Genomic DNA, 26,750 nt, shown 5'->3' with positions numbered 1-26,750 from the left:
ACAACATGTTAGAAAAAGGTACTCAAGAATTAGGTGACTAGCACACGATAGCAAATGTTTTCTTTATTTTTTTAAATAGCTCTTATAAATACCTACAGATTTCACAACATGTATTAAAAATAGAAAAGCCTTATAAAGTATGCACTTTTCAGCAAATGAGTGACTCACTTTACAAAGATGCCTCTCCTCAACTCAATGCAACACAACTCTGCTGCAGATCAAAAAACTATTCTCCAAAGTGTCATTTGTTTTATTGCCTCGAGTACACATTTAGTTCACTGGTTTCAAGTTTGCAAGAATTCTGTTAATAGGTTTACACATTCTCCATGCTTTGAGACTTGAGTTTCATAAGTACAGCATTTTTTTATTATCCTAGTTTCATGCTCTATTTTTAACCCACGTCTGCTTCGGGAACCCATGGACAATCTTTAGCACATCTGTCTTCAGTACAGTCGACCTGACTCTCGATTTCCAAATCAGGTTAATTTAGAAATCAGTTAGACATAGCCTTTTTACACACATCTACCATAAATGTGTTTTACATGAACCTTTCCAACATTCTGTTCCAGAAGTGGGGATATATGTACACTGGGTGGCCTGTTTGAAAGATTATTGTAATGTTTGCTGGGCCTCTCCCTTTGTTATAACAACTGGTATTGAAAAGGAAAAAATAGAGTATTGACTTAGGACGCTTCTGGCCCTTATGTGCCTTGAGGAGTTGCAGTAGATCCAATGAAATCAGACCTGAGTAGAAGTGGACTGAACTGTGGATGAAAATAACTCCCGCCTGCTTTGTTCCTGTCAAGAATGGTATTCTGAGCAGAAAGAAAAAGAGAACTAGGTGAACACTAAAGACAAAGCGGATCAATAACTATATGCCATGTGTGTAAAAGCTGGTTTTATGTAAGGGTTACAAATTTCAAATGGAGCTTTTGCTAATAGAATACTTGTATATAGTCTTTATAAAGTGTACATAGTTCTGAATGCATGCAATTGGTGAAAACTGGTCCAACGGTTATTTGGAAAAAATGTATCTTGCATGCAAGCACTGTCACCAAAGAGAAACACACTCCTAACCTTGAAGGAGGCTTTTCTCCGAATGAAAGCCATTCTGGATTACCTCTTCTTGGTGGGGAGATCCTATGAAGATCACAAACATTAGCAAACAAAAACAAAGTTGCCATTCTAATATAACACAGGCAAATGTGTAACTTGACTCACTAAGTAAAACACCAGTACTAGCTTCACTATAATACTTACTGTAAGTCCTAAATACATATTTGGTTTACACCTAATTGACAGGCAGACAGTCTACAGTGGGGAAGAGATACTGTAGGAGAGGATTAGGATTAGAGATTTCAACCCCAGGACAATTTTTGTGAGAGCTGATGTTCAGGGGGTCAGAACATTACTTACTTACAAAATAACTGCTTAAAACAAGTTCAATCAACAGCTTATAATGGAACAGAAGTTTAAAATGTAGTGGAACTACAGTAATGTAATGTATGTAGCCTAAGTTCTCTTGTTCATAAAAATTTTAAGATTTTCCAATTTCAATGCTGGTAAATAGATTGTCTAGTGTTAAACAATCTTTTGAGCGGGTACACTGATTAGTGTTTTTATATTTTGGGAGAGGTAAAAAGGTAATTAATTTAACTATGCTTTAAATACAAAAGAGTCTGTGGTGTCATAAAGCAAATACAATTTATAAATCTAGGGGTGCTATGTAAATTGTACATAGAGGTATTAATGTGGAAGCCGCTGGCTGTGTGTAATGTATCCATAGTCTAACATTGATAAAATGTTGCCTTATTTCTATACACAAATCCTATTGTTTTTAATATTTTTGTCTCTCAATATGAGTTGCTATCTAACCAAACTCAGATATTTGAATGAGAATACCCTTTAAATGTCTTATCATAGTGCCAACAGTACATGTGTAATGCAAATGATGTTGGAGCAGAAATTGAGCCTCCTGGAACACCCCTTACAGTCTGGTATGATTTAAGATTGGTGACCATCAGCAACTATCATGTGGGATCTACCAGTGACAGTCCTCAAACCAGATGCATTACATATTCATCCAAACAAATTTATTCTAGACCCTTTAACAACATAAAGTGACCCACTGTAAAAAAAAGAAATGGCAACACATTTCCAATTCAATCAGTCATTTATCACTTAGCAAGCAGCCGTCATGGTTCCACAAAATGTTTAAAAACCTCTCTGGCCTTCTCTGTATTGAACCAGAACAGGATATGCTTTGGACGACATATCTTAACATTGAGTGTCCCGAGTCTGATTTCATTATCTGCAATGAAGCAGTGCTTTAATCATAAACTGGATATAACACAAATGGGGAGAAAGGGGTCATAAATGTTTTTCTTAATTTCCTGGAGAAATTGTTAAGTTACAGGAAAAGTCTCTCAAAGGCTGATAAATGGTTCTGTGGCCTTACCCCAGCCGTTAGCGACCGTGTCTCGGTTGCAGATCTCGTTGGCCAGCCTTTCAAAGTACTCTGGCAGGTCGGCATACTCGTTGCCGTAGGAGATAACCTTTATGCCCTTGTCAAGCATGTTGTCTCGCAGCTTTTTAAACTCCCCCACATCCTCGCGGCGCACTAGCATGAAGTGCTCCAGGTCTGACTTGTGCTTGACCGCTTCCAGGAAGAGAGCCTGAAAGGTGGTGTCATCCACTGTGCGCCCGCAGCCCAAGAAAACAAACGACTTGGTCTCGTACAATTTCTGGATCTCCCTCTATCAAAGCAATGCAATTCAGTTTCCATTAAGACACTTCCCTAATTACTTAATTAAATCTATTACAATGGGGAAAAAGCTTTAGCTTAAACATGTGTGGTTTGTTGTTTAGAATGCTCACCATGACCTCAGTGTTCCTCAATACATTCTGATAGCCAGCAGGGTGGAGTACAATACCGCTGGGATTTGTGTAAACACCGTGAATGTGCAAAACACTCAGACTCCTCTTCCCCTGAGCCCACTCCAGGACCTGAACAAACACAAACACACTTCACAGTCCATCGCACCAAATCCTGTTTGCACCGGTTAGGAACTAACATCAGACAGGGGTATTACTCCTGATGGACAAACGCCATAAATACCACACCTGAGGGGCAATACCACAGGCTTCTGTCATTAGTCTCATGTGAATCATTTAACCCTTTATTGCCAAATGTTGCATGCACGCACACGTTTTTACACACCTGCTAAATGGTCTGTGTTACAAAAATATAAAAAGATAAGATGAGATCTTATTAACACTTCACACCACCTGGTGGTTGGTTGTTGTAAATTCTATACCAGAAACTGTCAGCAGCTGTGCCAGTGGGGTAAATTCTGCTCCTCGGTCAACATTAGTTTTTTTCTGAATTTTAATCATTTGCCTTCTACTGTGCATTGGCTTCCGTCTGAACACTGAAATACTAATTGGTGCAGGGCTGCAGAAATAGTTGTCCTTCTTGAAGATTCTCCCATCTCCACACTGGAGCTTTGTCCAAGTGACCATCGGGATCTTAGTCACCTTCCTGACCAAGGTCCTTCTCCCCCGATTAGTCAGTATGGCTGGGCGGCTATCTCTTGGAAGTTTTAGTGGTTCCAAACTTCTTCCATTTAAGAATGAAAGTGTTCTGTGTTCTTGGGGACCTTCAATGCTGCAGATATTTTTTCCCGGATCTGTGCTTAGACACAATCCTTGAACGTGAATGGTGTTGTTTCTTACATTTATTGTATTTCATGTGCTGCTTTTTAGTGCTTTGAGATTCTCTAAAGTAATGAATGCTATTCCAATTAAAATGCTTAAAAAAGCAGCAAACACTCAACACTTAGCATTTACACCAAAAAAAAACGTTATATTAATATTTGAGTGAAATTTCATCAACAAATAATTTCATTCAAAAACATGCATGTCAATTATTGGCACCCCTATAAAATGTTCAGATATTTCTGATTAAAATCTCACTGGTTTTTGGGAACTCACATTCGTGACGTACGAATGAGAGGTTTTGGGAAATCGGTCATTTGTGACATCTGCCAGGAAACTTAAACTGGGTCATCACTGAATCTTCCAGAAAGACAACCATCTGAATCATCCCCCCAAAAAATGTATCACTGACTATAGAAACATGATTTTGCAATGGCCATCACTGTCCCCTGACCTAAATCCCTTTGAAAAACTGTGGGATGAGCTGACAAGGAGAGTCCACAAGCAAGAACCAAGGATCTGGAAAGTTTCTGTATGAAGGAAAGGTCTCAAATCTCTTCCTATGTGCTCCTCCATCTCATAAAACAATATTGGAGACAAAGCAGATCTGTTATCTTGGCAAAAAGGTGGTGTACAAAGTATTAAATGCAAATAATTGTGACATGTTTTGAGAAAAATACTTTTTCTCTTGATTTTCTTTTAGTCTAAGCGCAAGGTGATGAACAACAATTATTTTTTTCCACACAGATATGCACATGAACAACTTAATATTTATTCTTAAAAAGCACAGGGTTTTCTGAAGGCTAGACTAGAGGGATTTTCCATAGGGGAAAGCTGGTCTTACCTTCTTCTCATCTGTGAGGTCCAGGGACTCTAGCTTGGAACCCTGATGGGCTGCATAGATCTCCAGCAGGTTGTCAAAGTTGGTGGTGAGGACCAGTGCTCCACTCTCCATCAGCTGCAGTACAGAGCGGAGAAGATGCTTCCCTGCGTTCTCCATCTTACATTCCAGGTCATCAAACACCTCGTACAGGCAGTCCTTGAAAAATGTGGAACGCACATTGCCTGTTCTCTGTATTGAAGGAAGGAGCACAATGAATACGGGTTAGGTGGTGTTTGCCTCTAGAAACAGCTTGAGGCATGGCTTCTACAATGCGTAACAACTTTAATAATAATGTAACAAAATATAGAAATTAGACCATAATGCTAATCCACTGTCCTGGGCACTGAATGAAGTCAGTATATTTTTTGGGGCTATCATTTGAAAAAGTTAAGACAATGACTGTTCATGAATGGTGATAAACACAAATCTTTCAAGCTAAATTTATTACTGCCTCCAGTCAGACTGAAAACTAATTTTCTTTCAGGACTTGTGTCTTGACTTGGACTCAACCATCGGTGACTCTGACTTAACTTGCCTTCTTAAAAGGGATTGTTCATCCAAAATTCTTATTTTTCTGAAATTTCACTTACCAATAGATGTTCCAGAAGGCCCATAGAGTAAATATTTTTTTCAAACAATAAATATTTCTGCTTTGTCCCTTTCTGTAATTAGTGTTATTAGCATTGCCTAAATTCATGAATGGAAACATTTCATACCGCAAAGCTGCATTGCAAGCAGAAAACTACTCCAAAATACATCAAACTACATTCAGTAATCTGTCGAGGTAGCATTGATTCTTTAAATTGTACACTGATGAAACACCCGGCGGAATTGGCTGAATTCAAACTGGCACTAGCATTCTATTTCCTATAGCCACCATACACAGCTTCTGTTCTTTAGCAGTGATGTAATCGAAGTGAGCGTGAACTTTAACCTCAACAAGCTATGTGAAGATAGGTTTCTTTGCCTAAAATTCTGCTAATTTACACTTAGTTAGAATTAAGAAATACAGTGGGGAGAACAAGTATTTGATAGACTGCTGATTTTGCAGGTTTTCCTACTTACAAAGCATGTAGAGGTCTGTAATTTTTAATCATAGGTACATTTCAACTGTGAGAGACAGAATCTATAACAAAAATCCAGAAAATCACATTGTATGATTTTTTTAAAAATTAATTTGCATTTTATTGATGACTATGTGCCTGAAGGAACAACTAGGAGTAAAGGGACAGTCATCGAAATATTTTTGAACGAACTATTTTTTCAAGTATTGTCCCCTACAAACATGTTGTGTAAGCTAATTAAGCCGTCTAAGAGTTGTTTAGCAACACAGACAGTTCAGTGCCAGTGAATGTCAATTTATAACTTTTGGAATGCGGCGCTACTTTCCAGACAAATCTGTTCCGGAAATCCCATTTCAGCCAATCACCTTCTGCGAGACGAGCCTTCCAGCCAATTGCCTTTGACGAGGCCTGCCTTCCTCCCAGGCTTGTTTTGTGAATGCACATTTTACCTGGATGATATAGCGTGAGTATGCCATAGCGAGCAAAGTTTGCTTACTGTAAGAAACTATAATGGCAGTTAAAGACCAGTACAACAATACGCCACTTCCACCCTTGACTTCCCTTGATTACAGCATACACTATAAAAACTGCAAAGAAGCGAAAGAAGACAGACTAGCACTCTACAGCTAGAAACCAGGAACCCTAAGCTAACGTTAGCAAGGCTAAGAAGAACGTTGAACTGGCCGTTTACCTACCCTCTCCCACTGTTCACCAGTTCATGCAGGCTGTGTGGCAGTAGCAGTGCTTACTCCCACTGATGATCAGAACTGCTGTGAGAATCTATGCTGCTACTGTGTGTGTGGTCTTAATTGTGTCAACGGTTAAAGCTGCAGTAGGTAGGATTTTTTCATTTAAAAAAGATTTTGCAATTATTCACTGTTCAGAAAGCGGTTCAGCACCAATGCCGGATAGAGAATTTAGTTCCGAATAACAACATGAAAAATATAAATCACCCGTTTAAAAAAAGAGATAACTCGTCACGCTTTGTTACCAATCATACTGTCACACAGCCAACTTGATTCCCCGTAGCTAACCCTTCACCTGGTTAAGAAACAAAAGTTGCTTAGCATTGAATCTAATATTAGTTTACAATAACAGTTACGTTTTATCATACTTTGCTGTCTTTTCTTGTCACAGAAAAAGGCTTCATTTTAGCCCTTACTATTTAAAAGAATATTTCCCTTTATTACCACTACAAATGTTTTTATCCTGCACTGGCAGGACACATTATACATTCATTAAGCATTTTCCAAGGCCAGGTCTAAAACTAGAGCTATATATTTTATTTTAAAACGCTGAAACTCAAAATATTTTATTGTTGGGTGACATTGGTTGGCAAATATTTATAGGAGAAATTGAAAACTGAAATATGTTGCTTGTATAAGTATTCAATCCCAATCCCTTGAAAGCTCCCAGACTACACAGAAGATTGAACTGCCCTAAAGAGGAAACAATTACCTTACCATAGACCTCTACTTGTGAACCATTAATGTTGCTGTCACATTTTCTGGATATAAACCCCACAGTTGAAGGGTCATTGGTCAGGCTGTGAATCTGAAGGAAAATGAAGACCAAAGAGCATTCTAAGGATGTTACAGATAAAGTGATACAATTACATTGATTAGGAAAAGGGTAAAAAAAATATCCGATTGTTTGGATATCCCAGTAGTGCATTTGAATCAATAATCAAGAACTGTAACCTGCATCACACCGCGCAGTCACAGCCAAGTCAAGGCTGTCCCTCAAAACAAGAAGGATACTTGCGAGAAGCATATTAGGGCTACAGAGAAGTCTACTTAGACTAGGTGATATGGTTAGGATATGGGACAGTAATGGTCTGCAATGTCTGCACTGTGGCTTTTCATTTGACACCGGCTGTACTACTTTTCAATGACCCTCTAGAATATGAATACATTCTATAAGTCCTCATACTCGCACACGTTTCGATGAAGAACTTGCTCGTGTTACCAAAACTGTCACCTAAAATAAGTTGTAGGTAGTCGTTTCCATTAGTGGTCCAACTTTTTGAAAAGTAAAATAAAATAGAATAGGAACCATGTCTAAATGATGGAGGAATACCCTTTCTTGAACTAATTCTGTTTATTTTTTCCATTGGGGAACAGAGGGCAGTACTGTTTTGCATGTTTTACTTTTCAATTCCTCTACAGATCTTTGCTTACAGAAAGCATGAATCTGTATGTATCTACCGTGCACATAAAATATGGGCAAATCCATAACGTGCCAAATATTTCTACAGCTGTACAGTATATACCATCCGTACCTCTCAACCCTAAGGCCAACCACCAATTTGAATGAGAAGGGACTGGGCATCCTGTTCAATCGAAAGAATGGATGGTGCAAAATCCAGTGAACTACTTCAAGAGAATCTGCGTTAGCCTGCTGGAAAAAACCTGCGAGTGAATTCATCTTTCACCAGGACAATGATTCTAAGCAAAGGCCAAAGTAACAATGGCGGGGCTCAATAATGAAAAGGTGAATGTCCTACACTGGCTCAGACAAAGTTTTTATCTCAATCTTATCGAGATTCACTATTTGAAAATTGTGTTCCACATGCCCTGTTCAATCAACATGAACAACCTGGAGCATACCAGATGAGAAGAAAAGATCCAAGTCACTCCAACAGGGTCTGGAAAGCTGGTACATATCTCAAAAGACTTAAGGCTGTTATTGCCGCAAACAATGGCTCAACCAAATATTAATGGCTGGGTGTGGAATACTTATGCAAGCAACACATTTCGTATTTTCATATTTTGTAAAAATACATCCCAATATAAAACATCAGTGTTTAAAAAAGGAAATATATCAAACACAATTTCAATGTTCCATTTGTAATTACAATTACTAATTATTGAATTGCAAATGGTATACTGAAATATTCTTTTGTGTTATTTACTTTTTTTTCTTTAAAAACACTATATTAAATAACTGTTCAGGGCTTTGTGTAGATTGAAGAATTTCTAAGAAACATTTTAAATGAACATTTTTATTTAAAAAAAGAAGTTCTGTGCGTTTTGTATTTATAAAGTATTTGTTCAAAGGAACATCTGGTTACATGGCATGCAAGACAGCTGCTTAAGATTGAGGTTCCTGAACTCTGTCTTTGTCATGCCTATGGCAGTAAAATGTTGAACAGAGATCATTTAGAGAGCAGGAGGGCAGACTGATTGTCCTCGATCCCTCTTAGCTAAGCAGGATGCACACACTACCTGACAGTGGCTATAGGAAAACAGAAGGGCTGGCCTTCTATGAATAGCTGTAAAAGCACTGTTGAGGTGAGCTTAGCACAACAAGCTGCCTAGCCAATTGCAGGTCTGCTCAGAGATTACAGATTGAGTGAGCTAATTAATTAATAGCAGGATAAGATCCTTTTTTGACAGGAAGGAACTCATCAACCAGGGCATCTAGTCTAGTTAAAATATTCAAACCAATGGCCACTCAAATCACACCCACAAAAAGTGTAATGTAATTCTTACTGATATACATTTATTTTGGGATAGGGCTAGATATGGTTTGTGTAAGTTGCAGGACTGTTGCTCTATACCCATGTAAATAATAATGCTATAGTACTGATTACTATAAAAAACATTAAAAGGTAGCAAAATTCCAAAATGTTGTCGATTTTTCACAAAACAGCAATTCCCCCCCAAAAGGTACTGCAAACAGAGAGGTTACGAAGAGCAACATTTACCACAATGATGGCAAGAGGAAAAGATCCACAGCACACTACCTGATAGGACTAGATGCAGTTGCTGTAAAAGTGTAGCATCTCTTAGAAAACCATAGTCCTCAGTGCCTTGCTAGCTATTGACGCATAGAGAAGTCCGTTGCGGCCAATGAGCAGTACCATTTATTCCTGGCTCAGTGGCCCATATTTAAACTCTAATCCTGGGAAAAATTCCTAAAGTATGGAAAGCAGCTCATGTTCTCCCACACCAAAAGGGCAGAGACTCTGGTAAACCTGAAAATTATAGCCCAAATTCTAAATTATTTTGTTGAGAAAATACCTTATAAATCACCAATAAGTATACCACTATGTTCTTTTTTACTGCAAAAGCCTACAAGCAGTCTTTATAAGAGATGTTAAAAAAGATCAAATTTAAAACCTGCAACTAACATTTATTAAACGGAACTGTTATGGTATTGACTACAATTGATGTTCCCCAATGTGTTTATCTGTGAAAGAGCATTTGTTTATTTCAAGTATAAAATAATAGTTAGTACAAAAAGTTATATCAAATAACATCAGTGGCAGGAAAGCAATATAATGAGATGACGCTGCACTTGCACTAGCTCAAACCTGCTCTCCCTGAGTGAGAGAGTTGTGTGTTTAGAGAGACAGTCCAGTTACATCAAGCGATTTAAGAACTGCCAGGTTCTTGTGATGTAGAAGAATGAGACAAAAATAAATCATGTCAGAACGTTTTCCACCTTTGGTTAACTGCTCGATCCAGAACCACTGGTTTATATATTCTCTCACTAGTCAATTTAAGACCTGTTAGCAAATCAAAATGCCACCCAGGGTAAAAATAACGATCATTTATGATCTCCAAGTATAATGATACTATAGGCCTTAATGACTTAGGAAACCCAAGGCAAAGTATAGCAAGTTTGTCGAGCGCATTAAATACAAAGGCAATTTAAACCTTAAATACACACGAACGACCGAAATAGGAGATTGAAAATGCAGATTACAGTGAAATAAATAATACATTACAGTAGTGATACAATATGTAATATTTTGGAACGTTTGTGTTATATTCCTTGTCATCTTATTTTATATTAACTATTATTATGATTGTTGTTACTGAGGCTGTTGCAATTGTTGTTTTTCATTATAATGATGGTCTTATTGCAAATCTAGTATTATCTTATTTTTTGACATTGGTTTACACGGTCTCAGACCAGACATGAGTTTGATCGTAAGGATCCGACAAAGATAATATTGATGAATACCAGCCCTGTCTGTGAAATTATCATACGCACATTTCATAAATGAGGGCCAGAGTTTGATGTAGTTAATGGGTTGCAGATTTGAGGCAATTATTGCATGCAAAAGATATGCAACCAAATACTAAACTTAAGTGCTTAATATGGACACCTGATCAATCTGTTCCAATATGTTTGGTGCCCTGAAACAAGGCACCAAACATTGTGGTCAGTAAGCTGGGAATTTCAGCTGAAAGTAGGCAACCTTGACCTATTTTGACAAATTTTGCAGGTTGCAATAGCGCTAACAAAAAAACAAATGAGTTAGAAATGCATTCTTGAAAACTCCTAAATATATAGTGCAGTTTGATTAAGCGATTTTAATACTACTTCACATCATGATCTTGGCTTTGGTGCTACTGCCTAGACATGTTCACTAGCTAACTACTAAGGCTAACATTTACCTAACCAGCCAGAGCGAATTATATGCATGATCTGTGAACTACTGTATCTGAAAAGCTGTTACATTGTTACTTATTAGCCTAGCATTAGCACATGAAAATCAAACATTATTTGGGTAGTATGTGGTTTTAATAGTCATAGTGTTATTAGTTTAGGTTGTATGGGTTGGACTGGTGGTTCACTGTTTAGCTAGCTCACTAACTAGCTACAATACGTCAAATCAAAGGACTACATTTATATTGTTTAAATTACCCATCTATTAAGGCAGATGAGTCTAGGTTTGATTAAGGCCATTTAGTGTATCATGCTGCATGCATGTGCACATGTTTAGACAACAGACCCTTCCGCATAGCTTTATGCGACTGGGATGGTTATAGCCACCATTTGTGCATCTTCCATCAACTTGGCCTTAGCGTGCTTATATAAAAATACTGTCTGAAATGTATTTGATTGAAGAGCAAACTTTCATCTTTAATTTCAGGTATTGTGTATCTACAGTGGGGAGAACAAGTATTTGATAACCTGCAAAATTGGCAGTGTTTCCCACTTACAAAGCATGTAGAAGTCTGTAATTTTTATCATAGGTACTCTTCAACTGTGAGTGATGGAATCTAAAACAGATCACACTGTATGATTTCTAAGTAATTAATTTGCATTTTATTGCATGACATAAGTATTTGATACATCAGAAAAGCAGAACTTAATATTTGGTACAGAAACCTTTGTTTGCAATTAAAGAAATCATACGTTTCCTGTAGTTCTTGACCAGGTTTGCACACACTGCAGCAGGGATTTTGGCCCACTCCTCCACACAGGCCTTATCCAAATCTTTCAGGTTTCAGGGCTGTCGCAGGGCAATACGGACTTTCAGCTCCCTCCAAAGACTTTCTATTGGGTTCAGGTCTGAAGACTGGCTAGGCCACTCCAGGACCTTGAGATGCTTCTTATGGAGCCACTCCTTAGTTGCCCTGAATGTGTGCTTCGGGTCGTTGTCATGCTGGAAGACCCAGCCACGACCTATCTTCAATGCTCTTACTGAGGGTAGGAGGTTGTTGGCCAAGATCTCGCGATACATGGCCCCATCCATCCTCCCCTCAATACGGTGCAGTTGTCCTGTCCCCTTTGCAGAAAAGCATCCCCAAAGAATGATGTTTCCACCTCCATGCTTCATGGTTGGGATGGTGTTCTTGGGGTTGTACTCATCCTTCTTCTTCATCCAAACACGGCGAGTGGAGTTTAGACCAAAAAGCTTTATTTTTGTCTCATCAGACCATATGACCTTCTTCCATTCCTCCTCTGGATCATCCAGATGGTCATTGGCAAATTTCAGATGGGCCTGGACATGCGCTGGCTTGAGCAGGGGGACCTTACGTGCGCTGCAGGATTTTAATCCATGACGGCGTAATAGTTTTCTTTGAGACTGTGGTCCCTGCTCTCTTCAGGTCATTGGCCAGGTCCTGCCGTGTAGTTCTGGGCTGATCCCTCACCTTCCTCATGATCATTGATGCCCCATGAGGTGAGATCTTGCATGGAGCCCCAGACCGAGGGAGATTGACCGTCATCTTGAACTTCTTCCATTTTCTAATAATGGCGCCAACAGATGTTGCCTTCTCACCAAGCTGCTTGCCTATTGTCCTGTAGCCCATCCCAGCCTTGTGCAGGTCTACAATTTTATCCCTGATGTCCTTACACAGCTCTCTGGTCTTGGCCATTGTGGAGAGGTTGGAGTCTGTTTGATTGAGTGTATGGACAGGTGTCTTTTATACAGGTAACAAGTTCAAACCGGTGCAGTTAATACAGGTAATGAGTGGAGAACAGGAGGGCTTCTTAAAGAAAAATTAACAGGTCTGTGAGAGCTGGAATTCTTACTTGTTGGTAGGTGATCAAATACTTATGCTCATGCAATAAAATGCAAATTAATTATTTAAAAATCATACAATGTGATTTTCTGGATTAGATTCCATCTCTCACAGTTGAAGTGTACCTATGATAAAAATTACAGACCTCTACATGCTTTGTAAGTAGGAAAACCTGCAACATCGGCAGTGTATCAAATACTTGTTCTCCCCACTATAGGATTAACAATTTTGATATTACAGCACTTTTTGTACATAGTCCCTGCAACAACAACAACAAAACCTTGCTTGGAGCAACAACCACTACTACATGAAGGAAAACATTGGATATCTATATGACAAAGTGATAAAAGTTTACTAACATTCTTCTGGACAAGGACTACTTTTCACGGTATGAATCTACTATTAGCACAGTATAGTAGCTCCGTGTTCAACACTAATCATAAACCATGACCTGGATTCAGATCTTACTGTTATGTTCGACAAATGTAGGCCTTTAATAGGAGAAGCAATAAAATTTGCTTAGGTCATTCAACAACAGCCAATGATTTAGGTCACAAACATTCTCTGAGTCACACCTTCAGATTAGGCTCATTAACTAACTAATCCACAGTGTTTTACAATGCTTGGAGTGCACTCGTAGCAAAACCATATGGCAAACTGCAATATCAAACCGTGTTTGATTAAGTTCTCTTTCTTCAAGGATGAATGGACATATTGGCTGCGGCCTGTGTTCCCAGAATATGTATGTACTGTATGTGTGTGCGTGCATGCGTGCGTGTGTATGTATATACGTATGTATTTGGACAGAGACACAAGATGTGTTGTTTTGGCCCTGTACTCCAGCAAACTGGATTTTTAAAATGAAATAATAAGTGGGTAAAGTGCAGAATGAAGAAGGTATTTAAAGTGCTTCCAGAAAGTATTCAGTATTTTTCATATTTTGTTACATTACAGCCTTATTTTAAAATGGATTATACACCAAACCCCCTAATGACAAAGCTAAAAAAAAAAATTGAAATGTTTGCAAATGTATAAAATCAGAAATATCACATTTACATAAATATTTAGACCCTTTGCTATGGCACTCAACATTGAGCGATTTGCAATCCTGTTTCCACCGATCATCCGTGCTCAGGACATCAGACGTGGGTGAAGATTCACCTTCCAACAGGACAACGACTGGAAAAAACTGAGCACGGCTGTGCAGCAATGTTCCCTACCCAACCTGAAAGAGGTTCTGCAGAGAATTAAACTCTCCAAATACAGATGTGCCAATCTTGTAGTGTCATACCTGAGAAGAGGGATGCAACTGCTGCGACAGTAAAGGTGGCTGAATACTTACGTAAATGTAAAATAAATGTGATATTTATCAAAAATGTCTAAAAACCAGTAACTTAAAATGTTGGAAAGTGAAGGGGTCTGAACATGCTTAACGGGCCAGTCAAGAACATTCAACTTTTTTGCTCTGTGTTGCTTTAGCAGTATGTTTGGGGTAATTGTTCTGATGCTGCGTTATAAAATACCAGAGAATTCATAAGGGAGTTGAATACTTTTGCATGTTACTATATGTATTGATAGATTTAAATAATTACCCTCTAGTCTCAGCAAGACAGCACCAGCACCACTAACATAAAATGTTAAAGCCTCCCAAAAGAATAACCAACATCAACAAGTCTGAGTCTGCATGTGCAAGAACTGGAGTAAAAACAATGGAGAAAACCACACCTGGCTGCTAAAACGAATGTTTACACATTGTGAAAGGTGCGATGAGACATGACTAACACTTTAAGCATATCGTTTTAAGGCCTTATCAAATGGTTGTGGTTTGAGCTAACCTGGTATGAAGGAAATAAGCTGGTATGAAAATCCTAAAATGTTTTCCCCTTGATTTTCTCCATCATTTAGTCACGGTTCAATGGTTTGTTGACTTTTTGCAATAAATCAACGTGAAGGTTATGGAGAATCAAACAACATCCAGCAAACTCATGTTCGAATTAGCCTGACAGCCAGAACTGGTTAACGCAACTTATAATTGACTTTGAAAACAAGACAATTAATGATTAAGTGTTGTTTTTGTATTAATCTATTAGTGCCATAACCATTTACAAAGAACAAGGAACGACAAAATCCCAATTAAATGATTTGAATTAGAGAGCTACACGGTCTGCTTGCTACTGTCACTCCCACTAGGATTACTAATCCCAATTAAGGAACATTTACAATGGAAGTCACTGGTGCTGTTCATGTGTAGCTGAGTCCACCGGAGTGGAGGAGGGGAAGCCTTACCGGAGAGAGCTTCTGAATGAGGTCATGTGCAACATGGACTAGGTTCTTGTCCTCCTGCAGGCTCTTCTGAAAACGGCGACTCTCCTCTTCCTCGAGTAGGTCAAAGTCATTAGCTGCATCCAGCAAGGCCTGGATCAAACCTTTCCAGGATCGCAAGGCAGGAACCTGAGGGGCCACAGCTGAACTCACCCCAGTACCAATCACTAGGACTAGCTCTGGGGCCCGCTTGGTCTTCAGGCTGGGCAGCAGTTTCCTTTGGGGTAGGCAGAGATTGAGTGATGGTTCCATTGATGGTTCCCAAATCCTTAGACAACATGAAGGTTAAACACATCATGGCAGGTTTATTTGGCTGCTGTTTAAACTCAAATCTACGCTGAAATGATTGGGATGGGGTTAAGGAACATGAACAAGTTCCTAACCAGTTTGATTCTGATACAGCAAACAGGAACTGAGTACCAAATGTAGACTGCTCATATTAATTTTGGTTACCTGGGTTTTTTGGTATTGGAGTCAACATCCTGAGTATCCGCAGGAGCAGGTCGTTTCTCAGTTTTCACAGTCACAATGGAGGCCATTCGGCTCCTGTTAGACAACCATGAGATTTTATATTAATTTAATTTGAACATCAAATTCATATCAAAAGTCTACACACACTTGAACACCATTTTAATTGCAGTTCATTTTTGTGTCTTAAATTATTCAAACCCCTGACCAAATCACTCCTATTACTTACTTAAATTACAATTAGTACACTGACAATTTTTTAGATTTTATATTATAACATTGGCATTCAAAATCAACAATTTTATGGTGACATTGATTTTATTTTGGGGAATATTTGTAAGAACAAAAAAAAGGTACCATATTGATTACATGGCATTCAAACCCCACACATGAATACTTGACAGAGCCACCTTAAACTGCAAACAGTGTCAGAGTGCTTTTAGCTCATTCTTCTTGGGAGATTTGCGCAATTTTCTAGTAGTGTCACAGATCCTTGATGGGATTTAGATCAGGAATTTGACTGGGCCACTGTGGGACATTGGAATTGGCTCACTCGTCTTCACTGATGATGTGACTGCTGATAGAAGCAGTAGGATAAATTATGAAGTGTAAAGAAACATCTTGTCTGCTCAGAGCAAACCAAAGCAAACCATGCCTGAAAACTCATTAGACAGCATTTCACTTTGTAACAGGTCAATGACCGCAAGCAAACTGCTAAGGCAACTAAGATGTTTATTAGCAGCCAAAAAGTGCAATGATTTTGACTGGCCAAAAATCACCTGACCTGAATCCAATTGAGCATGCATTCTACTTGCTGAAGACAAGACTGAAAAGACTGAAAGGCCCCCAAAACAAACAGGAAGGGAAAATGGCTATGGTGCAAAGTGTCAGAGGATCACCAGGGAAGACCAGCTACCCAGTGACTGGTGATTTATTTAGGTTACTTCCCAGAGTCAATGAAGGCAAATGATTTTCAACAAAGTACTAAAAATAACACATTCATGATCATGTTACTGTGTTTTGGTCTTTGAAATGGGAAACTACGAATAAGGGCTGTAAACCTACTTGGTTCACAGTGTATGAATGTAAATACCCTCAAATTAAAGCTGTCAGTCTTCATTTTTAAATCTTTTAAATGTTCCATACAATGTATTATTGTGTAATATCTAATTAAACATTGTTGTGAGGTATCAAAGTACACTACATTTTATTGTTTATTCATTGTTTCTCGTTTTTACATTATAGAAACATAATTATAAACTGGCTGGTTTGAATCCTGAATGTTAACTGGACGATAGCCGTGGTATGAGACTCTATACCACAGGTTTTAATAATAATTAATAAAATTACTTTTTACTACTGTAACTGTTTTGGTAGCCGGTTAAGTCTACCATTGAAAAATTTGGAAAACAAATTGGGAAATACACTCCTCCTACCAAGCAACACATCTCACGCTGTTGATAGTCGATGCTCTAGTCTCAACTGACCTGCGCACCAGGTAAGCTGAGCTGCGTGATTCAGAATCTGGATGCAGTGAACTTTTTTAAAAACATCATGATTATGCAAATCACCAGATGTGAACGCTCAGCGATAACCAGGGTTGTTGTCAGTATTTTGCTGGAATGTGTTTCCTGTTGTGAAACCAAAGTTCAGTCCCAAATCACCCTCCACCATTTCCAGGCAAACTAATGTTCAATCCCAAATAAACACATAGCTGCCCCTTCAGAGCCACTTGACAACAAATTACTACTGAAGGCACTCCAATGAAGTGCACAAGACCAAGGAACTTGTTTGGGATTCACAAGAACACACTTCAGTTCCATTAACCTAAGTTCTGTTGCCCACACTGTATTTCGGCAAAAATCGAATGATCAGGATAAAAGTTGTGTTTGGAGACTATACAGAATTGTCACTGACAACAACAGATTCCGTGGTCTAGTAGGGACTAGTACCCAATCGGCATCTGCCTTTAAACCAACCAATAAAATGCTCTTAAAGGGATGATTCAGCGAAGATTCATACTTGGGTAAAAGTCCACTTACCCTGAGTTGTTCCTGAAGACACAAAACAATCCATTATTGAGCTCTGTCCCAGTCTGTAATTAGCATTATCCAAATTCATGAACGTAAACGATGTGTCCCGCTTTACAAACGCAGCATTGCAAGCGGAAAACTACTCCAAAACTATTCAAAGTACCTTCGGTAATCAGTCGCACTAGCATCGATTTTTTTAACTGTATACTGACATTAGAGCCGGCTGAATTTGGTGACTTCAAACTTGCATTAGTGAACAATTTCCTATAGCCACCACACACAGGTTCTGTTCTCTGGCAATGATGTCATCGGGTGGCTGTGAACTTTAACCTCAATAAGCTATGTGAAAATGGGTAGCTACGCTAGCTGGCCCATTTTCATTGGTGGACTTCAGAATTGTATTTATCACTGAGAAAAATGCCACGGTCATGTTCTGTTTGCAAAGGTACAAGGGGCCTGAGATAGATTTGAAGTTTCACTCGTTTTCATATTGTAATCAGATAAATGCCTGCCTTATTGGCTATGTCCAGCAAAATAGCAATCTAACTTGCTGCTTGAATAAAAGCAGAAAGATAGCACTTTTGAGTATATCAGATGGTCTCATCACAAGACACTGGGTATGGACACGACAATATAAAACTCCTAGTCAACAAGACATTCTGAAACTTCCTCTCATCAAATGAATTTGAACTGGGTTAGCTTATAACTAGGCATGTCTTTCTAACTCAGACATACACTTTGTTAAATTTAGTTTTTAGTATGCCAGATAGATTTTTTATTTTTAGGTCTAATAACATAAAGTACTTTGAATTGCTTGTGTGTATGAAATGTGCTATTCAAATAAACTTGCCTTGTCTTACAAATTTTAAATGTTAGGTAGCTACTTACTCTTTTGAGTGCTGGCCATTGGGTCCCTCGGGCCTAGAAAGTTTTTCCAGTTTATTTTCAGAATGTAAAAAGTCTCCAGTACCTCAGGAGCAGGAGTAGGGTGAAATCTGGATGACCAACCACACATCTTAGAATGATTTCCGCTGCAAGGACTGGGTCATTCATGTTCTCCAATATTAGCATCAGTAGTTCCCACTCGTTGCAACAAAAGCATTCCGCATAAATTGCACGATCCACAACTACACCGCCAATCTCAGGATATTCTGGGCAAGGGTTGCAGATTAACTGGCTCACCATCGCCCCCCACCTCAGCTGCTGTCTGAGCCTCTAGTTCGGACAATTCATCCTCTGTCTGTGTATTCTGGTTTGAAGTAAGGCTCTATCCCCAGAAAAAAGTATTCATCCTGGTCATATTCAGAGTCAGACATAATACATAAGTATTTTCCTTTCTCTCTCAAGCAAATAAAGTTTCACTGTCCGAGGTGAACATCTATGACGAAATAGGTAACTGCTTTCTAGCTAGTGTCGCGAATGCTAGCTTTTGTTTACTGTGACGTATACACTTCTTCCTGAAAGAACCAGTGGATTGACATAATTGTGAACAAATCTAACTGGTAAAAAGAGGAAGTAGCAGTTTATTTGAAAATGAGATTTATGTTGCGAAAATTTAAACTTTATTTTGAGGAATACAACATTGTCTGGTTATTTGAGGTAAACAAAACCACTAGTTGTAGTTTGGAGTAGTTTTACACTTGCAATGCAGCGTTTATAAAGTGGGACACCGTTTCCATTCTTGAATTTGGATGATGCTAATAATGCTAATTACAGACTGGGACAGAGCTGAATAATGGATTGCTTTGAAAATTGACTATGTGCCTTCAGGAACAACTCAGGGTAAGTGGACTTTTCCCCAAATATGAATCTGAGCTGAACTATCCCTTTAATTTGACATTGTTAAACCAGAAAAGGAACCAGGCAAGCCTAGTTCAGCAGGCCCACGATTAGAAGGGATGAATGCTTTTGTCCCTGGCTGGTTTCGATCCACGACTTTCTATGTAGCAGACTGTGTCTTTAACCATTACACTATTTAAACAGCGGGAATGCAACTTTTACTTCAGCCATTACATTATTGCTGAAATAACGTTGACAACAGAACATATATTAACGGAACTAACATGTACTCTTGTCCAAAGATTACTGTAGGTGGCTAGCTAATAGCTATACAGTATCTATAATGAAAACAATGAATTCAATCACTCCATGGCTGGTTCATTTCTTTAGAAAACAAAAATAATGGTATTACAGAGTGGATATATATTGTTGTGCGATGGCTGAAAAGTACTGAGCGGAGAAACAATTCTGTGAGATAAAAATTGGAACGTCTGAGAGAGGAATCGAACCTGGGTCAAAATATTAAGGTCGGGGATGCTCCCACAAAACCACAGGGCTTGTTGGTAGTCAGTCCACCTCTGTATAGTCTCCAAATCCAACTTTTATCCCAGCCTTTACATTTTTGCTCAAACAATGTGGGCAACATAACGTTTATCAATAGAACAAAGATTCCTGTAGATGTTCGTCCATACAATAATAGTTAAATAGCTAACCACTACGCTATGTGAACTAAGAGGAAATAGAAAGCATTGGCGGAAGCTCAAATCGCATACAACATATTACAACTTTGCAGGTGATGGTGAAGTAGACCTACATATTGTTTAGTATATAGTAAGCTAGTATGCCAGTTTTGGGACCAATTGGGACATAGTACCTCATCAGAAAATTGTGTCTCGACATTAGATAATTTTTTCCCCGCATTAACATCACACCAAGTTTGAATATTTAGCTAGACACCATTCAACATTGTGTTAAACTGACTAACGTTTCTTATTAAGTTTACTTCTACCACAAATAGCATCTATGAACTGTTTGGCTTATATTAGCCAGTAAAAGGCCTACTAGTATCTACTCACTACTAGCAATTGCTCATAAGAATTGAGCAATTTCTAGCGAGACTGAAGATTAACTTCACACTGCCAAAGCTATTTAATTTCATGGCACAACAACGTTAGTTTTTCTTTCATTTGTGAATGACATTGATACAATAACTACCAATACAGGTGACGATAACTGACTTTTTCGTCAAGTGAAAAGATTAGAGAATCATGGATACACAACCTCTTTTACTGTGCAATTGTTTGTGATCTCTATTACCCCAAAAAGCATGCACGGATGCGCACTTCGAAAATCCACCAGAAATAGTTGCAATATAACTGTAAACAGTTTTATTTTAGACTTACTATAACATAGCTACTGAACGTTGTAGCCAGCTATGTTTTTGTCTATCCTGAACAAATCCTAATGCATAATTTGTTTTGTCTGTGAAGAGGCAGTCCTCATCTGTAACCACTACACTATTTAACAAGAGGTAGTCAAGTCAATCACTCCCTCACTCACTCTGTAAGAGACATTCACACTTTTTGGCCGGATCCACTTACGCGGTCAGGCAAAAATATATTTTTCATATCGTCCTGAAGAGGGTGCACTTTCCAAACTGGATAACACCAAGGTTGAGCATATATTTATTAAGGCTGTCATATTTGTATTTGAATATAAAAAATATATTGTGATTCAAATGCAAAATTTAAATATTAAGATTTGCGTCTAAATATTACATTGGCTTAGTGCACATATGGCTTAGTGCACAAAGTCATATGGCGAGCTGACAATGATACAACTGACATGGTGTCAATAAAACATGAGAACTGACGGTGCTTCATTTCAACAGCACAAGTCTTGTTTGTATTGGGCAGGGTAAAACAGCAACTGAGAAAGACCTACATTTAGATCTACCGTTCTGGTAATTAATATTCGTTTTTTTGGTTTCCGGACAGTGGATGGAATCATAGTTTACAAAATCGATGTGGAGTTATTTAATGTGACGTGGAACTTAGCAAACATTCAACAGTAGCCTACGCTACAACAGCACTCAGTACACTTAAATCTCAAAAGAGTTTGAGTCTGTTGCCAAATATCCCCGTCTGAGAGAATACTCTTTTACACAGCCAGACACACAGTAACAGAAAATCTACATTTGGCCTACTATTAAAATGTATTTAAAAACTATATCGGCACATTATATCGGGTATAGGGGATTTTTTCACTTCCACATCGGAATTGGTATCTGACCCGAAAAAAAGAAAACAAGCTATCGGCTGAGCTCCAGTAGTGAGAAGCCCGACGCGCAAACTTAATATTTCAATATTTTTATTTCAATAATTGTCAATACCCCCTCCAACTTTTCAGTTTGTGTCTAACAGCTATATAGCAGTCATCCAGCAATATGTACCCACTCTGTTGTACTATGAATGTCAAAATACATTAAAAAATATATTGTATGATGTGACCCTTTTAAATACATGAACATGCACTACATGAAAAGACATATGTTAAGGTAGGACAGTCATGAAATGTCTCATTTATAGGATGTGCTTCTCTCTTCTGAATTACCATATTGGTTAACAGCTTTTTAATAAACAAAATGAAGATCATGAAAAAAATTCATACTGTGGTATACCAACCTACAGTATACACTACAAATTCAGTTCGGGCAGGAGTCTTTTGGTCAAATTGCCCGATTTGAGATGTTTTTTTTTTTAACATCGATTCCTGCAGGGGTTATGACATATTGCCAATATAGCATAGCTAAGTGCTGTGTCCATGCACTTGCGTCGTTCCTAAGAACAGCTCTATTGGCCCTACTTACTTATAAGAGGTCATTCCTAAACCCACTGACTGAAAGGGAACTATATACTTGAATAGTGAAGCTTCAACCACAGAGCTCAGCCTCTCAACACACCCAGAGTCCATCAACACAATCAATGCTCTTGATACCCTCTGAGCAAATGGTGCACTCTCAGTTGATAAACAGTTCAATTAATATTGATTGTCATGTTCACTTTTCTGCACTAATCACATGTGCTTTTTAACATAATGGGCAATTTGATCCAACGGGGGTTTAGTTATGGCAGGGTTGTTCCTAATAATGACTCAAGGAGACTGTGTGGATATTAGGATACAACTTGTAAATCAATCTCCCTGATTCAGGTAATAATATTCTGACCAAATACCTTCAGTATCTGCATCATAGGTTTATTTCACTTGTAGATCTAGTTGGTCCCACATTGACCTTGTAATACATGAGACAATGAACAAAACTGCTGTTACAGATTGACTTGAGAGTCTGTACCTTGTCATTCTTGTACTGCACATTATTACTGCCTAAATAAATGGCATTATCAAAGTATTCAACCATCTGATAAATTATCCCATATTAATTATAATAATAACATTAAAACAGAAATATTATTATTATTATTTTCAAACACAGAAACTCAAAATGAATTACTGTCAGGCGACATTGGTTTTATGTTGGGAAATATTTTCTTTTAAGAAAACCACAAAGTCAAAATCACTACAACACTGTGTGCGGAGCTGGAAGGGGTTGAATACTTTCAAGCAACATACAGTAGTTCAGTTTTTTTTTCTGAACCTATAATAACTGATTGTATTGAGTTAAAGTAGTTATAAAAGTAAAAATGACAAAAAATAAAACAAATTACTTGATAAGCAGGATAAGCACTTCACCACCTATTTGAAAATGAGGCAAAAGCAAGGGAGATCCCATTGGCACAAAGGCTTCAGAAATATAAGGAACGTTTTGACTACACTAAAAGCCTTGTGATTGTTATTTTTATTGTTATTAATTGAAAAACACTAGTTTCTTTACAGATCCGTTATACTGTTCTTTGACAACGAAAGGCCAAACGACAGATTCTTGAGCAAAGAAATCTTGTAGAAACCTGCTTACTTTTGTTTATTTTAAATGCAGGAAAAAGGGTTAAGGACAGTATGACATACATTTCTTAAAAACACCTAATTGACAGAGTACCTGAGAGCAATACAGGAGAAACATTTCTCGGCTTACATCCGACTGTGTGGACCTGGGTGATCTATACAACGTGAGCTGGTCACTCAAGCCAATGCGACACACATAGGGTATGATTTGAGGATGTGTGCCCCAAACTTGAGTGCACGGTTCTACTGACCAGCAGAGTCCACAAAGTCTGGTAATGGTTATGCAAGACCTTAACTAAGCGTACATGATTACGTTTAAAATTCAATGCCACCATACAAATTGTACAAATAGGCGGAGAGGCCCTTTATTTGGTGACGTGTTCATTTATGATTTTAAATTTGAGTCAAAAACTTGTCTAGCACAGCACAACAACGGCATGCTAAAGCGAGCTTATCGATATAATATTGGATAGTGGCAAGTTTAAATTAACTAGCTAGGTAAGTACAGTAAAGTATCAGCCACACATTGTTTCAAGACAAATGTGGCTAACAAGCTACAGTACAGTAACGTTACAAGGCTTATCTAGGCAAACGGAATCCCAGATAATACAGACACACATCGGCTATTTTTTCTCATTAGTTAACTGGTAAAGTTATCTACTATTCACATAAGTACGTACACTTACCCCGACTCCTCCAGAAAGTAGCTTTTTGATCAGTGGAAATCTTCAGCCGCTATCTAGGCAGCTGACGAAGAGTTATTAGTTGGCTTGCAAATCCGAGTATGGAAAAAATCCAGCTAACACGTTAGAATATACAAATCTGATACCCTCTATTGTACTGACAAACCGCAATGATTTAAACCCCGGTATTTGAGATTGCTGACATGGCGAAGTAAGACCCGCACGTAAATGTAACTCCAAGCAAATCTATTTAACGTTAGCTATAATGTTCCTAGTGGACTTCCTCTGTGTACACAACCTGTCGACTCACATGCGGCGCAAACTTGCACTTGTGTATGCGTTTGCTTCTGCAAAGTAGACAGTAAAACCCTCTGTGGCTAGCTAACAAAATAAAATAACTGAGGTTTATCTCCCCCGCCCCTTTAGATCCGACGCATTTAATAAAACAATGTGCTTGCTGATACCACGGCACAACTTACATTAATACAATTTATTCATGCTAATATTATTCGCCTTCAGTCTACCACATTTGTGGCCAAAACCGTAAAAGTTCACGTTTTTTTTGTTGATGAACGTGATTATTTTTTACTGTTTAAGCCGCTATTTTTATGCCATTTATACTTATGTGGGCTATAACACTCTAATATTAATAATCTGAAGTAACTGTAAATGCATACATTTCTGGGTCCCCAGTTATGATGTCGAAGGCAGCAATTGAAGGGAGGTGTCATTATGATTTTAACCAAATATCGTATGACCAGGTTGAGTTTCGAGCAAGAATAGACTACCGCCAACAGCTAATGTCCGTGCCTGCCTGCCTGCCTGCCTTCCTGCCTTCCTTCCTTCCTTCCTTCCTTCCTGGGGTTCGGTCCTCTCCACAGACCAATATTAGGATTTGTTCCATCTAGATTAGAATTTTGCATTATATTGTGATGGATATGCTTCACCGGCGACAAACATATTGCTGTTGTTTTTCATTATTGCGTAGTGGTTAGCTATTCAAATGTATTTGTTTTCTAAAGAAATGAACCAGCATAGGAGATTTGAGTAATTGTTTTCATTACAGGTACTGTCTAGCTATTTGGTAACCATCCCCAACAGCATAGCGGTCAAAGATGTGGACAGTCATGTTGGCAATTGGGGTTTGAACCTTGCCACAGACCAAGCACATTAGGTGTTAGGATTTGTTCATATTGCTTTCATTTTCTATTTACTTAGCATAGTTCACATGCCATAATGGTTAGCTATTCAACTGTTTATTTGTTTTCTAAAGTAATGAACCAGCCATGGGGAATATACAATGCCTTGGAAATGTTCTTACATCTTACGACTGATTGGTGGTTTTGAAAAACTTTAGGTGTGCAGCCTATGTACTGCCTATAGACCAGAGGTGTCAAACCATGGTTCCATGGAGGACCGAGTGTCTGCAGGTTTTCACTCTCACCTTGTACTTGATTGATTAATTAGGTCACAAATTGGTTAGTTTCTACCCTTACCTGGTGGTTTAGGTCTGAGCTGGGAACCAATTTATAGGAAAAAACTAAAACCTGCAGAAACCCCCCAGCTATAGGCTGTGCAGTCTCAGATCCTGTCCAGTCTTACAATTACTGTGCATATCCTGATCTGTTGCTCTGAATGGCCCTGATGGATCTTCTGGAGCAGGCAAGATACATTGGAGCTTTGACCAAAGCTGGAGAACCTGACAACACAACACCACTTTGGTCAGCAGACATTTTCTTGATCCTTTGAGGGCTGGATGTTTTCACACAATGTAATCATTTTCTATTATTCAGCAATCCCAAATGCCATCTGTGTATATAAACACATGTTTGGTGTATCATATGTTACTGTAAATAGGCCTATTGAATTAATATTGTCTTTACATTCTTTTTAAAAAACGTACTGATGTGTTTTTGTTGGTTTTTGTTTAATGTGTGTATTGGCAGCTAAAATCTGAATTGCAGTAACACAAGATCAATTATCAAAATGTCTGTTTAGGCAAATAGTATGGCTTCAACAGTAGCTAGGTCAAGTGTGGTGCTTCTGGATTCCTCGAGAAGAATGCCAGCCATAGTAATTAGAGAATCTAGGAGTTTAAGCTGGCAGCAAATACTTTCTTTCTGTCTCCTGTACATTTGCAACATACACCCACCTGATGGCCCTACACCCACCTGATGGCCTTGTGACATTTGCCTACACAGGCAGCAGAGATCAAGCTGATGAGAGTCACCACCCAGAGATCACCCACTTAAAATCAACATAATCGTTTTGATTCATGAAGGGGGGATGGGAGATATGCTTGACATTGACCTTATTCACCGCGCCTCCATCTTGAAGTCCAAAACGAGGCTAGGGGGTACACTCTAAACCAGAAGTTCATTGACAGAGCGCAGCAGCGGGCGTCTGTCATCATGGAGATACCTGTGTGGACATCAAATCTTTCATGTCTTCCCGAAATAACAGTGGACTATGTCGAAAAATGGGCCAATAAGGACTGCATGATTTCCCGGGCTGTTTTGCTGAAAGGATACAGCAACTGGATCGAGGGATATGTGCACGACGTGGAAGGTAAT

At 38.5% G+C, this 26,750-nt stretch overlaps 1 protein-coding gene across 4 annotated transcripts; it reads right to left on the bottom strand.

Moving 5' to 3' along the window:
* Positions 1-43: 43 nt before the first annotated feature.
* Positions 44-24,955, bottom strand: fam118b (family with sequence similarity 118 member B). Of its 4 annotated transcripts, XM_010893293.4 has the most exons (9): positions 24,855-24,955; positions 24,181-24,241; positions 15,708-15,800; positions 15,219-15,522; positions 4,562-4,789; positions 2,878-3,006; positions 2,459-2,756; positions 1,078-1,140; positions 44-815 (listed from the first exon to the last, which is right to left on the bottom strand). In XM_010893293.4, the coding sequence occupies exons 3-9, from the start codon at positions 15,791-15,793 to the stop codon at positions 802-804; spliced, it is 1,122 nt and encodes a 373-aa protein (XP_010891595.2). In that variant the 5' UTR covers positions 15,794-15,800; positions 24,181-24,241; positions 24,855-24,955; the 3' UTR covers positions 44-801. The 4 variants fall into 4 exon arrangements, with proteins under 4 accessions (XP_010891595.2, XP_010891596.2, XP_010891597.2 ...); XM_010893294.3 differs by lacking the exon at positions 24,855-24,955 and having other exon boundaries at positions 24,175-24,797; XM_010893295.3 differs by lacking the exon at positions 24,855-24,955 and having other exon boundaries at positions 15,219-15,471; positions 24,181-24,797.
* Positions 24,956-26,750: the final 1,795 nt, after the last annotated feature.

Source organism: Esox lucius, chromosome 1 (genome assembly GCF_011004845.1).
Source record: "Esox lucius isolate fEsoLuc1 chromosome 1, fEsoLuc1.pri, whole genome shotgun sequence".
NCBI lineage: Eukaryota > Metazoa > Chordata > Actinopteri > Esociformes > Esocidae > Esox > Esox lucius.
Note: the sequence above shows the minus strand (reverse complement) of the source record. Positions and strands in the feature narration are given on the sequence as shown.